A 16,323-nucleotide genomic window follows, 5' to 3' on the forward strand; every position below is an offset into this window, starting at 1 on the left:
GGATTCCTGGGAGAGTTCAGTGATAGTGAGAACGGAGAGGGAGAAAAGAAAGAAGAAATTTGTGCAATGGCAATGGTGGTCGAGACGATATGGCATCCCCATGGTGAGACGTTGCCACGGCGAGTTCAAGCGCGTCAAAATACGCAGTTTTTCTAATGTCTGTATTATAAATAAGGATCATTTAATCAGATGAGGTCCAAGTTTGGTACTGTGATATGCTGTTTTCATGGCCTGTATCAAATGAGGAATGGCGTCATGCTGGGTGGAATAACGGTGGAATAAGTGGAAATGGTGACTGGGAATCCACCTTTTCTAGAATGTGTCCAAGCAACGCGGCAAAGAACGGTTTGAAACGAGGTTTGTACTTGGGAGAGGTCTCCTCTCGCAGCGTCGGGTTGCCCTTTTCCCTCGCGCAGTAACAAAGCCTTCCGCCATCCTCCCTCCTCCAGCCAGCGTGCTTCAGTGGCAGAAATAGCAGGGTTGCTGCCAGCTTTTTCAGATGTTTTCGCCGTGTTTTTGAGCAAAGGGAGCGCTGTCCGGACATGCCGTTTTTTTTTGTTTTTTTTCCCTCGCACAGCTATCTGATTGGACGATCAGTTGGGTGCACAGAGAGAGGGGGTGGGGGAGGGAGGGAGGCCAGCCGTCATCGACTTTGCCGCCCACGAGGTTCCACCTCAAGAAATGTAACGCAAACTCTGTGCCAAAGAGGCACTGCTCATTGCGGAGCGTCGAAGGGCTGAACTTTGCGCCAATGGAGTGAATCAACCCTTTCGATGAGCTCAGAGTTCGTGGCCTTCCCCTCAAATCTGTTTTCTATTTATTAGTTGGATGTGCCAGCGCTGCTTGATGCTGCCTGATGGCTCTTTTATCGATGGTTAAACAAGTTATTTCCTATTTGTTCATGTTGGAACCAATCCCCGGGGCCACAAAAAAAAAAATACTGCACATCAGTTTGCTTGATTCACTGCAGCTGTACTGAATTTGACAGAATGTGCAAAGATGACTAAATCCTCCCGCAAGGTTCTGATGGCTGCACCTCTGCTGGTTCCAGCCTCACAGTTGTTGTCATTTACATCAATGCGGGTCTCTCTTTTACTCTTTCATGCATCAGATTGACTGCTGTTTAGTTTTCTGACTAGGAGCACTGTTACCACATGCTTTATCTATTTCTTTTTTCTTTTTTTTTCTCTCTATTTCTTTATCTAAAAACCAACCAGCGAGCAGGAAAGAATGCCAGGAGCCATCTTGCGCGTTAGTGGTGCGTAAATTGCATACATGTTTTTGTGGTTCCGCTGGGGCACATGACGGGGAGGCCAGAGGAATTTCCAAGGCAGGAACGAGTGAGCCCGCAGGCTGTGTTTTTCCACTTGATTCCAGAAGGCCTACCTGTCTGTGCATATCTGCTGCACTAAAATGGCTGCTGCCTTGCCGCTCGCTGTGCGCGTAACCTACGAGGCCAGGTAGACAGTTTGTTTACATCACACTCTTTCACGAGGCTTCCCGGGTAACAGCTGAGTCACTCTGCCCCGCCGTGGCATGAAGTCGGAGCGAAAGTTATTCGTCTGGAGAGAGCGGTTGGCTATGTTTTTTCAATGTTGACATTTGAGTTTGCGTCACCCGCACCGCAAACTCAAAAATAGTTGTTTTCCCTCTGACCTCTGCTGCTATTTATGACTGTTTTGGTTGTGGAGATGATTTCGGAGGAAATGTTTGCCTGAGAGCAGAACGATTCAAACTGCAGATTAAAGGGAAAGTGCACACATAAGTGAAATTCACCCTTTTTTTACTCACCAGTGTCAATGGGATGAGTAAAAGCACTACAGACCTTTTTTTGAAGTGTTCAAACCTCCACTGTAGCCTTAGGAGCCTCGCTAGCAACATGGCTAGCCAGACATGAATGCAGCCACTGTCTAAAAGGCTTTAGTGTATATCTTAGAGAAGAATACGTGTTAAAATTGCCATTTCAAGACAAATAAAAAGTGTGATGATGACATGTTGCGTGTTCTTTAGGTGATTCTCAACAAAAGGCCTTGCTTGCACTGGTGGCGTCAGGTGGAATTACTTTCTTCTTTTGCGGGATGGGGTTTGAGAAAATATGACTGGCGCCTACGTTGACATAGCAGTGAGTAGCAAATGGGTGAAAGTTTGTTTTTCGGCTAACTACCTCTTTTAAACCTCCCTTTGTCTTTTTTTGGCTCTGATTAAATATGCAAGGCTAATTTGCTAATGGTAAAGCTCAGCCCACAAGGACATAATTGGTGTTTACAAGCACTTTCTCCCACAAGTGCCTTCAAAGCTGCTATGCTTTAGTTCTCCTCCTCTTTATCTTTAGTTGTGGTGAGTTTTTGGTTTTGGCCCGTCTTGCTTCGTGATTAATTGTCCCTGAGGGAAAAATAAAGTTGATTAATTTATATTTTTTCTATTTTCCACTCCCAACTATTTCATGCTTGAAAAGTGGACGAATGAATGTGTTTGCCACCAGCGCACCAAGCCTTGTCACTGCTTGTTTTGTTTGCATTACTGTTTTTTAACTCCAAGCAGCTTGAGCTTGTCTTGCTCTCTCTTTTGCACTCGTGAAAAGAAAAGAATGTGAAGCTTGTGAAGGGGAGAGGTTACATAATTCAGGTTGAGCCCAGAAAACCATCACTTACAGACAGCAACTGTTGAGAGGAATGGCAGAGTTGTTTGATGACGTGCTGCGTGGCGTTTGCAGGGGGCTCCTGCACCCGACTGGAACTTGCATTATTGAGACTTTGCTCAGTAGGTTGGCCTGATACAAGAGCAGAAACCTGGTAAAAAAGAAAAAAAAAGGGAAACCCTGTCGGGCCGGTGATGTTGGCAGCACGATGTGTCATCAATATTGGCCTCAGACAAAGTGAGTAACGATCCTTGGCGTTAGCGCCCCCAGCCATTAACATTCTTTTGGGCTGAGTGGTCGGGGCTCGCTAGGAGGGCTCAAATTAACACTCTGGTGCTAAGTGGCAACACTCTTTAGAGTCATCACAACATTAGACACCACACACACACAAGCGCATGCGCACGGTCCACACCTCCCAGTCCACTATGGCATTCCTCAGCTGTCTTCTGGCAGCAGGCCTCTCAGCTCCCTGTGGTGCTTCCACTTTACAGAGGACCCCTAAATTAATATGCATTCTATCCCAAGGGAAGCTCAATTCAAACAAACAAAATCAATTTCTGAAATGAGATAGCTTTTTTTTTTTTTTTAAAGTTCCCTCTATAGTCAAATGCCTCGTTTGACAAGTATCAGTTGTGACATTGTTGTGACCAGTTAACAAACGAAGCAAAGGTAGATTCAGTTTCCGGCAGTCGACTGACTTCCGAGAGACGCCTATAATTCTTACCCAATAAAAAAGAAAGGGAGCGTGTGTAAAATGCAAGATGATTGATTCCCCGGCATGAAAACAATGGCCACGCTGATGTTGATGATGCCCGTGTGTCTCCAGCTGTCCAGTCAGACGGCGGCCGAGGTCGTCAAGCCAGTGATGTCACCGACCATCCCGGCTTCTATAACTGGGGAGGTCCCGAGGAGTTCAGGAGCCAGCAGACCCGCGACCCCTGTGTGCCGCAGTCCCAGGTGAAAACTCACTCCCTGCATCCTCTTAACATGTGCACGTGTGTATTTTTTGGCCTACCCCACTCCTCTTGTTATTAAAGATACGCGTACGTACGTGTGTGTGTGTGTGTGTGTGTGTGTGTGTGTGTGTGTGTGTGTGTGTGTGTGTGTGTGTGTGTGTGTGTGTGTGTGTGTGTGTGTGTGTGTGTGTGTGTGTGTGTGTGTGTGTGTGTGTGTGTCACAGCATCACATGTTGTACAGAAGCGACAGTGCTGACTACAGGGCCCAGGTCCTGGACATGGAGAGTGCAGTTGGGGCTGGGAGTGACATGGCTCCGCCCACTCCCGCCTTCCCCATCTCGCCCCCGACGCCTTACGGTAAACATGCAGAATACAAACATGTGTCACTTGAAGCCTCAACTCCCTCAACTTGCTCGCGTACTGCGTTATCGCCACGTCAAGCTGAAGCCGCTCTCCCCGACTGTTTGGTGTCTTGCAGTGAAAAATATGTCCGAACTGAACCTGCACAGGCAGACGCCGTCTCCCAGCCTGCAGTCCTACGGAGGCTACAGAGCAGATCACGGTGAGTCCAGATGCCTTAAACACATCATAAAATAAAACAATTCTAGAAGTATTTCTGTCAGCTTTACGTGTTTCTGTTCCTGTGCGCCAATCCTCGTGACCCAGCGGAAGTCAAACTAGCTCCAGTTGGAACATAAGCCTTTAGTTTCTGGGCTCTCAGTGGCTGTAGGACATGGCTAATTAAAATAAAGGATTGACTTTTATATAGATTAATGTCCTGGGTCAGCACCACGGGAGGTTGCTTTTCATGATAGAAACTCTTATTGATTTTTTCTGGATGCAACCTGAATTCTGTTAATTATACAGTTATTTTGCATTTCTTGCCTGAATAGTTGTTGTTTTTTTTTGCTGAGCTGGAGCAGTTATTGGTTGTGGGAAACCTGCTCAATGCAAAATCAGTGTCTTATCCTTGAATGGGAGCACTGAAATGTGACCATCTTGCCTTTGCACAGGACCTCGGGGATATTCGGACTTGGTCGGTCACGTTGGGGCCGACGGTTTACCGGACTCCTCCATCAGCTGCCACAGGATGTTGAGTGGCCCCCACTCAGGATCTGTGGTCGGGGCCCTTCAGCGGACGGACAGGTACAAATCTGCAGGGATTAGAATCTCAAGACAACTCAAGACTGCCAGACAGTGGGATATTCTGGGACTGGCAGCACAATGCATACATTTTCTATTATGAGCATTGTTTTTTTTGATATTGGGATACTTTGTAGTTCCATCCATCCATTTTTGTACCCACTTCCTCCACAATTCCTTCATACAAAAAACATATTTACATATTGTAGCAGAGGACAATAGTCTCAACTACGCTGATTTTCTTTCATATGAATCTGTGGAGAGAAGCTGTCCTCAAAAATCCACATTTCCACAAATCAGTGGACTAAACACATCTTGCGTCTTTTCTTCTAGCTTGCCCATGAACCCGTCATGGCCTGAACACCCCGTCCTGAGCCGGCAGACCTCTCTGAGCAGCTACCACCCAGCAGCCAGGCAGCCGGTGCAGCAGTCCATGTCTCTGGACTTTGGCCACCACTCTCCCTCTGTGCATCAATCTCACATCCACCCCGCACCCAACGCCCACAGCTCCCCTCGCAGCAGCCAGCGGAGCCGCGTGGCCCGGCCGAGCCTCGGCCGCAGCCCCGCTCAGAGCTTCGACGAGCAGGACGACTCCAGCCTGGGCTACGGGACGGACTGTCCCAGCTCCGTCTTGTCGCTGCTGGGCAATGGGAGCACGGACAGAGAACTCTTGGCCACGCTGGATGTGCCGATGAAGTCGCAGCTCTCCCACTTGCAGCCGCCGCTGCTGCCGGAGAAGAAGAGGGCGTCGGACGGGGAACACTCCCTGGGAACGGCGTCTCCGTCCCCCAGTGGCTTCTCCAGTCCTCACAGTGGCAGCTCCCTGAGCATCCCCTTCCCCAACATCCTGCCCGACCTCTCAGCCCAGATGTTGGGCCCAGCATCGCCTCTCCCTGGTAAACCACTCAACAGTTTGAAGATCCCATGTTGCACCTTTTTCTCTGTGCCAATTATCTTCAAAAACAATGAACGAATGAATGAGCCCTTTACTTGTCACATGTACCGAAATACAAGCTAAATTGTACAATCCCTGTCCATACATAACCAACACAAATACAATACAACACGGGAAAGACAGGGCTGCTGGATTGGGCATTTACTTAATGATGCGTTGAAATGAGAAAATTCCATCTTTTGTCTCTTTTACTGGTTGCACCTTTCAGAGGTGCGCGTGATACACAGCTCTAAACAATTCATGACTTTGTGATGTCATAAAGGGCTCTGATGCCTCTCCCAGGTGAATGAGTAGGCCCCCGGCCTGGTGTTGGTCCCTTTCTCTCAGACCGCCTCAGGACCGTCTTGATGTTGTCCCTCTCTCTCCTCATGCGCTGGCACGGACCATCAATTTTAGCAGGAAGCTAAAACAACGAAAGTTGCAGGAGTCTATAAACAGAGGGCTAAACATGCAACTTTGTGCATAACTGTGGAGGTTTTTATGTGTATTGTTACTTGTGTGAGTCCGGGATGACAACTAGATATATGAAAAGGAGCACAACATGGGACCTTTCAAATTCAGAAATTGTACACAAATTACTTTGGCACCTGACTCCTCTGAATTAAAATAACGTGTTTTTCAGATGTGCTGGCCAGCAAGCAGGTTACTGTCAAATTTGTGCAGGACACATCTAAATTCTGGTACAAGCCGGATATCTCCAGGGATCAAGGTGAGTGTCCTGCTCCAGTTAGGCATTGATCAAATTCAAAGCAAATAAAAAACAACAACAACAACAAAACAGCAAGTGCCAGCTGACATCAGTTCTTCTTTCTGTGCAGCTATTTCAGTGTTGAAGGACAGAGAGCCCGGCTGCTTCATCGTACGGGACAGTCACTCCTTCAGGGGAGCATATGGGCTGGCCATGAAGGTGGCCACGCCCCCGCCCTCCGTTCTCCAACAGTCCAAGAAAGGTATTACAGATTTGAAGAGACTTTTTTCTACAACACGTGTTTGATGACACTGTCTGACATTTTTTATTACATGTCACATGTCACAATACGTCACAACACGTGAGGGTTATTGCAGTTGTTGTAACATCTGTTGCACCTTTTATTTTATTTTATTTTATTTTATTTTATTTAAAAAGAATATTTGACATGCATGGAGGCGACTTGGGAACTCTAAATTACCCATAGGTGTGTGTGTGGGAGTGTGAATGGTTTGCTCTCTATGTGGCCCTGCGATGAACTGGCAACTTGTCCAGGGTGTCACCCAGCCGTCGCCCTGTGACAGCTGGGAGAGGCTCCAACAGACCCCTGGGACCCCAAGTGCAGGAGGAAGCTGGTGTAGAAAATGGATGGCATGATGAGATAGTTAACCAAAAATATTTCACCTGCTAAGCTACGTATTTTTTACATTGGAATGTAAAAAATATGAAAACACTTTAATGGTTAAAAACATGTATCTAATGGACTGTGGGTGTTTAAGAGATGACAACAAATAAGTTCAATAGTTTTTTGTTTTTGTTGCCTTTTTGTTTTGTTCTTTCACAGTAGCGATAGATGTCTGGTTAGACGTCCTGGGAATGTCGCATGACACAGTCGAGAGACACAAAGACATCTACAGTTACAGCCCACTGTACTCACCTGTGCGCTGGAACATGAGAGTCCCTCCCTCCTTCCGCTTGTGTGTTGGGGCTCCTCACCGTGTCTCTCCTGGACAATCATCACACAATCTTTCCCCCTCAAAGTCTTAGACGCACAGCTTGTGTTTCACCCTCCAACAAAGGATGTCCAGCCTCATAAACCCTGCGCTGATCCCAGGGAGCTCAGCTGTAACGCTCTTTGTCCCATTTTACCCGTACAGATGGAATTGGACTGGGGTTTTTTTTTGGGGGGGGTGCTTTTAAGGCAAATGGTCCAGAGAATTCTGGTCATTCTTTTCTTATGATGAGAGAAGAACTTCTCCTATTCAGGTGTATGGAACTAAACGGGATGCGGACGAGAGACCTCTTGGAATCTGCCGTCTGAAGCGTCACTCGGCCCACCTCAGAGCTCAACCTCCACATTTTGTCCCCGGTCCCACACCTGTCCTTTTGTTCGCCGCTGCCCCGCTGCTGTGCATCGGCACCTGCGGTGACATCATGACACGGCCCCTCTCTGCACTTTCCACTCGGGGCATTGTTGCTCCTTGTAGGTGTGAAACCCAACCCACTCTAAGGTGCGGGGCTTTCTTCAAGCTTTTGTGCTGAGACATTCCTCACAACAAGGCTCCTCCTGGTCCCCCGAAGACCCTGCTGTCAAAACCTAATCCCATCAATCTCCTGAGAGATTGAGTTGAGAGATTCAATCTGTTTCATGTAACTCTTTACGGCTGAGAAATCATGCAGTGTTTTTTGGAGAAAAAAAATACGCTTGGGAGTTGTTTTCTTTATTCAATAAAAGAAAACTTGCAGACAAAGTGTCAGGAAGAATTGCGTCTCTAATATTTCTCTCCGTAATGCTGTCATTTTCCCACAGGTGGCGATCTGTCCAACGAGTTGGTCCGCCACTTCCTGATAGAGTGCACACAGAAGGGGGTGCGGCTGAAGGGTTGCCCCAATGAACCTTATTTTGGTGAGTCCCTACACCAGCCCATTTAAATGTCTGAGCTGGCTGTCCTGCACTAACTGTAACTAAAACAAAAACTCTGTGTGCTATACTGCCCTCTACTGATCCACGTTGCACTACACCACACGACTCACTTGGTTTGTCAGATTGGCTTCCCTCGTGGTAAATTAGTCCTTTTAAAGTTTCATTATGGAGTAATTAAGTGTAATTACTTTTGTTTGTTATGATGTAATGCATCATAAGTGCGTGTTTTGATGCTGTTTATGCCAATCAACACAAATATCTTTGTTTGTGCATATTCATGTTGTTAAGTCAGTCAGACCAGCATCCCATTTTTATTTCACCTTGTTTCTATTTCTATATTTTTTCTATGAATGAATGTGAATCATATGTTTTCATTGACTCAGCAACTATGTCATACAAGCTGCAGACAAACCAGTAGTTCAGGTGGCAGCAGCTCCTCTTATGGTCAATTCTGCTTTGTTTCACAGGAAGCCTGACTGCACTGGTCTGCCAGCATTCAATAACTCCCCTGGCCCTGCCCTGCAAACTTATCATACCTGACAGAGGTAAGGCCGTGATACACACATCACTGGGAGACAGCAGGCATTACGGCGGCTCAGGGGAACTTACATCAGCGTCTGTCTGTAATTATCTGAAAGAAATCGGCGTGGGTTTGCCTCGGCTCAGAAAATCCCTTTATGTTTGCCCTCAGATCCCCTGGAAGATGCAGAGGAGTCGACCTCGCAGTCGGTCACCAACTCTGCTGCCGAGCTGCTGAAACAGGGGGCAGGTAATGCGCCGCCTCTCCGTCACTTGCTTTAAATAGACACTGCGACAAAGCGAGGAGTTGTGTCGCATCTGGAAATGAGCACATCCAAACCGGCCGGGGCCATATATGCCCAATCCTGTCATTATGAACTGCTGACTGAGTCACAGACTGCATTTTCTCTGCGGTGACCTGTGTGTCTTTTTGGTGTGGGTGTCCTCCTGCAGCCTGCAACGTGTGGTACCTGTGCTCTGTGGAAATGGAGTCGCTAACCGGCGTCCAGGCTGTGCAGAAAGCCACCACCATGACTCTGAGCTCCAACCCTCCGCCGACCTCGACCGTGGTCCACTTCAAAGTCTCCTCGCAGGGAATCACCCTCACCGACAACCAGAGGAAGTGAGTGCAACACTGAGCATTGATATCAACAGTCAATACTGAGGCCTTTTTGTCATGGCAAACCTCCTATGTTTGCTCAGGCTCTTCTTCAGGAGGCACTACAATGTCAACACCGTCATATTTTGCGCATTGGATCCTCAAGATAGAAAGTAAGTCAGAGGAAGGCGTAAAAATGCATAAATGATTAGGAATTCTCTGGAAAATTTACTATTGACTTTATATCTGCTCTCTCCACAGGTGGAAGAAAGACAGCTGCCCCTCAGCAAGGTACGTAAGATTGATGATGAAGCAGTTATTTTTAGTGAGGCGGTCTGTTTGGGGAAGGTGACAGACAGCATTGCCATTAAGTGCTTTTCTCCACCTTTTTTTGCAGGATCTTCGGCTTTGTGGCCAGGAAAACTGGCACTTCCACGGACAACGTGTGTCACCTGTTTGCCGAGCACGATCCTGAGCAGCCCGCCAGCGCTATTGTCAACTTTGTCTCTAAAGTGATGATCGGCTCACACAAGAGTAAGTAGGCCCGTGGTGCGAGCGGCTGGCCAGAGTTGGAGCAAGATGTGGCAAAAACCAAAAGGCTGAAGAGAGGCTCAAATATCTAAAAAAAAAAAAATAATAATAAAAAAAAAAAGCTGGACATGAAGCCTGGACCTTAACTGGATGTTACACATAAAGACTGCTTGCCAGCACCAGGACATATAGCAACAACTTTAAACTCCTTGATGTTAATCTTGTTTGTTTATTTTTTTTTGTTTCCTTTAATGTAAGTGAGAGAGCAAATGCCTTATAACCCTCAGATATATTGTTACAGTCTCTGTGTTTTTGGAGTCTCTTTAGACAAATGACAAGAACAAATCTCAGCTGTGTGTCCAGTCGTACATATATGCGCACACACACACACGCACACAAACACACACTCACATACATACATACATACATGCAGGGCAGTAAACATGACCAGTGTGGGGACGTGCAACTTCATGAATAGACTCACTACTTATTTTATCTATGCAATGTAAAGTTTTATTTTTGTAAACCGCAGCCTTCTGCATGTGAACCACGTACAGGACGTGGCTCCTTAGCACCTGTGCCAGAACTTACTCTTGACAATATGTCTTAATGTTTTAATATTACCACTTTTAAAACCGCCTGAAACATTTCGATGAAATATGTGACTGTGTGTGTGTTGAAGTGAGGGAATACATAGAAAATATTATTATTAAAACCCTAATATATATACATATTGACTAGCGATGGCAGAAATTGATAATTGACTTGCCTTGAAGATGACTTCTTACTACTCAGCTGCCAGTTTATTTTTTATTTTCCTTTTGTTCGGACGCATCGTGTGATGCATGTACAGATTGAAAGGAATGGAAAAAAACAAAGTACAGGCTGCTACACTGAGAAATCAGATGCTGGAATCACTCTGTCAGTCTGTCGCAAGTTCCCACCAGTAAAAAGCGCTCAGCGAGCGCTCGTATATTAAATGACCGTCATATGTTCACTGTTGTATCCAGAGAGGCTCTGTTAATATTCCCATTTGTTATCTCAGTATCACGAGCTTTTATCTGTACCTCTGTACTTATCTCATACTGTGTATACCTTGCTAGATGTGAACACTCTATTTGTATATTGACATTCCATTGTGTGTTCTGTAAATAAACAGAAAGAAACATGTATTTGACGGTGGTGATCGGCTGGAAGGTCTCGTATTGCACAACATGCATGCCGTGTCATTGCTTTGAACCGTGTGTCTGCAGCCTGTCAGTCAACTCCCCTGAAGTGAGAAAGGTCCAGCCTTTGCTTCTTTTGCTGCTCCTTCAGAAAGCGGCTGCTGAAATATTGGTGGCTGGAAATGAGCCCTTTGTGATGTCATAAACGTCAGTTGCAACACCCCGACCAGATGTTGTTTCTACCCTGCTGGACCACCTTGTGCGTATTTGTCCCTGTCCAGTCATGTGGCCGCTACAATATAGCATCACTTTTCGCAGGAGGCTGTAAACAGAGGGCTAAATATTTTGGTTATTAACTATGTTTTGATGCTCCACTGGACTTCAGAATGAAAATGTAATCTTTTAATCCATTGGTTTTGCCATATGTTAAAAAGATAGTCAATCTTTTTTCTTTATTAACTAAGAGGGATGTCCTGCAGCTTTACTGAAGCTTATACTTCATGACTTCCAGCTTCCTGAGGCACACAGGAACATCTTGCCTGGTTTTGGGCCACCACAACGGCCACTAATGCATGACTCACACGTATGTAACCCTGTAATAGCAACTACATTTCCACTTCAAAAGATGATTAAAAATACTAGGAAAATTGGACCGCTGCCTTACCCAGGGGGGTGGGGGGGGTGGTCGGTAATGAGGAAACTTGTTCTTACCCCACTGAAAGGAAAAAGGGCGAGCTCCAGTTCAATTTGCCACCAGCAGAGGACAGTAGTGACATGGCCCTTTAAAACGTGCACTGAGAGCAGCTCCCTGACGTGGCAGTCTGAGCTGTGGCTGAGAGGTAAAATAACGGAGCACCGACACCTCCTCATGTAATAAGGCCTAGTGTCCGACACACACACACACACACACACACAGACCTCCACCATCTCACCTGTAAAAGCAGTAAAAAGGATTTTTTACCTCCAGCAAGCCCGTGCAGGTTCCTCTAACGGCACTGAGGGGAGGGAAGGGGGGAAAAAATTGCAGAGCCTCGCCAAAGACAGGAGGAAAGGTAAGAGACATCCCCACCCCCCACCCCTACCTCGCCTCCCCCGACTGTCCCTCTGCAGGTGGTGAAAGTGAAGAATTCCCGGGGAGGGCAGGAAGGAAGCGAAGGCCCAGGTGTGGCGGCTACACGGGGAGCGCGGCTCGTCTTCCTCTGTTATTTAGTGTGCGGGGGTCCCGAAATAAAAAGGCGGCGGGAAAGTCCAGAAGACTCAGCAGCACTATCAGACTACAAGAGGGAGCTGTCAGCAGAGCGTTCACAAATGTAATAACAGACGGAACAGAGTGTGCATGCAAGGAAATGTGGGATTGCTGTGATCTGCAAAGGAAATCTGATTACATGTTCTAATATCTTCCAAGGAACCACAGACTAATGTTCCCAAAAAACAAATGGTCTGGAATATTGTATATTTCTTGCCCTGGTTGAAGACATGGCGACCATTCTTGAGGAAGGACATAAACTACATCACTGCTTTGACCACCCTGACCCCAGAAAGCACCCAAGACGGGCACAAAGTTCACTCAACAGACCCAATCATCGTCTGCCCATGTGTGCGACCGAGATCTGATTGTGTAGCGGCAGCGCAAAGAGCACGAATCCCATAAAATCTGAACTTTTCCAATGAGCTTTTATTGGCCTAAATGGCCTAAATCTCTTGAAATGTGATCCGGGTCTGAACAGGCGTGCGGCCCCGATTGGAATCGCGACATTTCCGTCACTCAACACTCAAGGTTTAATCATACTAATTAAGCCAGACGGGGATCACAAACGGAACAAATAAATCTGAAAAAAAAAAAAAAAAAAACATTCATGGCACTGATCCTCCAAAGTGCACACTTCTCTGCACCAAAGCTGCATTGGTTGATCCACAAACAACTGTGTTCATTCTTCTGTGTTTTCTAGTGTTGCTTGTGTTCTGTCTGCCTTCATGTTTTTAATTAGCCCTCTGATTGTGGGTGCCGGTCGTGGCGGACAACCCACACCTGCTCCGCCTTGGCAATCAAACACACCTGGCCGACATCATCTCATCGGCCACTCCGTGCAGCAGCTGTGCTCGACTGTCTGATCCACCCTCACCATCTTCACTCTTGTGCTGTGTCTCAATTCAGGATCTGCACCCTTCAAGCCGAGTGTCCTCGGCTTCCTGAAGGAAGCGTTCTTCGAGGAACCAGCCTAGAAGGACGGACCAAACCCCGCCTCCCCGTAACCACACGGGACGATCTAGCCTTCGGCGTATTTCCTCGTTGCGTCACCGCCGGTCCCTCCTGCTGGCCAACCCCGGAAGTGGTGTTTTTATACCATCAAGCTAACCATTGGTTCGCCATCTAACTTTGTCGTTCGATATTCAAATAAATAAAAACCTGATGTTAAAACTGCATATTTTATGTGAAATTTCAATACTTACGTTTACATGAAGTGTCTTTACCAGTACATGCCGCTAATTTCAGCTGACTAGCCCAGGATCCCACGATGCTTTGCAGCAGCACGCAAAGCATCATGGGATACATAAGTACGTGAAGAATAGTAGTGGTGCATCCTTGGAATCGGCTAAAACGAGGGCGCATTCCGAGTATGCATTTTGAGCGTCCTAAACACCCTTGGGAATTGGGACAAGTCTTTGCACAGTGCTATTACACAACTTCCCTTCAAAATGCGTTCTTCAAGGATGCAGACCCTGAATTGAGACACAACATTGGTTTTTAAGTGAACATTGTTTGTATTTCCACTACAGCTCTTGGTAACATTTGTAGTGTGAACCCAGTATGATCAAGCCCCTCACAGCCAGCCAGTCTCAACAGCCAGGCAAAGCACCAATTTGCACTATCCTCCCTCAAACAGGCTTAAGCCAATAAAGTTCTACTTTGCACGTAATGTGGAGATAAAAGGAGCCAGTTTTGCCAGACTGCCAGGACTCATTCTCATCCTTCGGCACCATAGCTTTGCAGCGCTTTTACAGCCACTTAATTAGAGGGGCAGAGCTCATCTCTTCTTTTTTTTTCCCCCTTCTGAGGCAAAATGAAGGTTACGGAGCAAAAATAGAAAGTGTGTTTTGGGATGGCTGCACAATTTGAGGCCCCCTTTTGGGTTTTTTTTCAGCAGATGCCGTAACCTCAAAACTCACAGCAAAAACTTGCTAATTGCTGCTTTTCATTGGCAGTGGCATCACGGGGAAGGGTCAGCTCACCATGAGCTGCTCAACATGACTAATGGATCATTATCTGTATATATTGTTTAGCTTATTCAAAGCTGCTCATTTAGAATGTCTCTAGAGCCATTAGTCAAAGGGCAGAAAGTTCATGGGTGTGCATTGACTCCCGGCCCTTGATTGTGGCTGCGGAGGGGTGTTGGGGCGCCGTATTTCACGGCCACTGAACTGTAAGCAGCCAACATCGAGGGCAAGTGCCACCTTTGTGATGAGAGTTTGAGCAAAGGCGACAGGGTGGCCAATTAGCTCCATAGTTGGGTTTGGTTGTTTATGCTATGCTTTGCATGCTATGTTACATTGGCAAAATTGCAACTTAACAATAAAGTTACAAAATATGTATGACCTATGCATGAAAATGAATGTTTCTAAATGTGACTCTAATGCATTGGAAAACTTCAGTGATATCTACATGATATCTACACATATTGTGGCTGATCTTTTAATTGTCTGTTGAAAATTGGGCCTGGCATCTTGCATTTTTTGTCAAGTGGGGCTCATTCAAAGCTCATGGCCTCCCTCCAGAGTCGGGGTCTGCTCAGTTCTTCCCACTGGGGAGTTTTTCCTGGCCACTGTCACATCATGCTTGCTCTGCAGGGATCAGTTGGTTTTAACTTTGGCTGTGCAAAGCGTTATTTGGTGCTTTGTAAATAAAAGTTTACAAAGCAAATTTTTTTATTGAATTCACACAGTGTTTCTTTTGGCAGTGATGCAAGATAAAGTCTGCAAACCCTTGCTCTTGGAGTGACTTGTTGATACTAATGTTGGTATTTGACCATTTAAATTTGAAAGAGTGAAGCATGTCCGACATTATATTGGCTTTTCAAAAGTAGGTCATCATAGCTCGAGATGGAGTGATTTTCGAGAAAAGAAAAGAGCAGACTTTAATCTAAATTTTAGCAAGTCTTGGTTTAATATAAATACTTCATTGCCTTATAAGACTATATACATCAAACATTCTTTACTTGTGTTATTCATAGAAAATACCTCTGAAATTAAAAATGGGCCTAGAAAAACAACAAAGGTGATTTGACGCACTGATTGACCACAAATGTCTGAATGCGACAGAGAAACACAGACACAGGAAGTAGTACCGACTGGGGTTTGGAGTGGGGGTTTCGGGGCCCTAAGTCGGCGGCGCCACACTCAGCCCACTTTCGTGCACTCTGCAATCCGTCAGGCTGAGTGCTGAGAGTTCCCCGCTCTCCGTCCTTCACTTCTCTCAGACCTAATTACAGCCTTTGAGTACCTCGCTGCGTGTGTGCGCGTGTGCGCGTATGTGTGTGTGTGTGTGTGTGTGTGTGTATGTGTGTGTGTGTGTATGTGCACACATGTGTGTGTGTGTGTGTCTGGGGATGAGCGAAATGACCCTCCTATGATAGTTTAGCGTGAGACGGAGCAATAGAATGCAAAATCTCAACATGTATGAAAATTAAATAATAAACACATGTTTATTTTATTTCCAGGTTGCGCTGTTGAACAGATGTGTACAGTTTCTTTTAATACATGTGTTTTTTTTAAGCATATTCAGGGGGCCAAATTGGGGTTCAAAGCAACAATTTCAATTCGGTCTTTTGCCCTGCGATTGACCTGCTCTGTTAAAGAGCTAGTGCTCAGTCCCTAATGAACCAGACCCTGGATTTAGATAAAAGGTGGCCTTTGCCCCTCTATATTTTGCGCCATCCAAACCACATCCAATAATCCATGAAATGTTGATGCTCTGTGCGGGTGCCAGCCAAAGGGCTGAATCAAAGGGAAAAAGATGATCATATTAATCACAGTGACCTTTGTCTCCAGCTTGCATGTCATGGTAATCTGCTTGTAAAAAGTCCTCAGACAGGGGCAATTATACATGAAACAGTCATGAGTTGTGACCATACCAGACATGTCATGTGATCTGTGGCTGCCCCATTCCTTTGGAGCCCCACCTCTTATTACAACACACCTACATACAAT

At 46.1% G+C, this 16,323-nt stretch overlaps 1 protein-coding gene across 1 annotated transcript in view; it reads left to right on the top strand.

Moving 5' to 3' along the window:
* Positions 1-11,124, top strand: part of tns3 (tensin 3) — a 32,464-nt gene extending 21,340 nt beyond the window's left edge. The window contains exons 14-27 of the mRNA XM_076021472.1: positions 3,465-3,595; positions 3,819-3,951; positions 4,073-4,156; positions 4,608-4,740; positions 5,071-5,633; positions 6,315-6,401; positions 6,511-6,642; positions 8,191-8,286; positions 8,772-8,849; positions 8,996-9,073; positions 9,277-9,445; positions 9,526-9,594; positions 9,683-9,712; positions 9,819-11,124. Of these exons, the coding sequence (XP_075877587.1) occupies positions 3,465-3,595; positions 3,819-3,951; positions 4,073-4,156; positions 4,608-4,740; positions 5,071-5,633; positions 6,315-6,401; positions 6,511-6,642; positions 8,191-8,286; positions 8,772-8,849; positions 8,996-9,073; positions 9,277-9,445; positions 9,526-9,594; positions 9,683-9,712; positions 9,819-9,963 (1,928 nt within the window). The 3' untranslated portion in view covers positions 9,964-11,124. The remainder of the gene's footprint in view (positions 1-3,464; positions 3,596-3,818; positions 3,952-4,072; positions 4,157-4,607; positions 4,741-5,070; positions 5,634-6,314; positions 6,402-6,510; positions 6,643-8,190; positions 8,287-8,771; positions 8,850-8,995; positions 9,074-9,276; positions 9,446-9,525; positions 9,595-9,682; positions 9,713-9,818) is intronic.
* The last annotated feature ends 5,199 nt before the right edge of the window (positions 11,125-16,323 follow it).

Source organism: Nelusetta ayraudi, unplaced genomic scaffold (assembly GCF_046127955.1).
Source record: "Nelusetta ayraudi isolate G7.1 ecotype Tasmania unplaced genomic scaffold, CSIRO-AGI_Nayr_v1 ptg000011l, whole genome shotgun sequence".
NCBI lineage: Eukaryota > Metazoa > Chordata > Actinopteri > Tetraodontiformes > Monacanthidae > Nelusetta > Nelusetta ayraudi.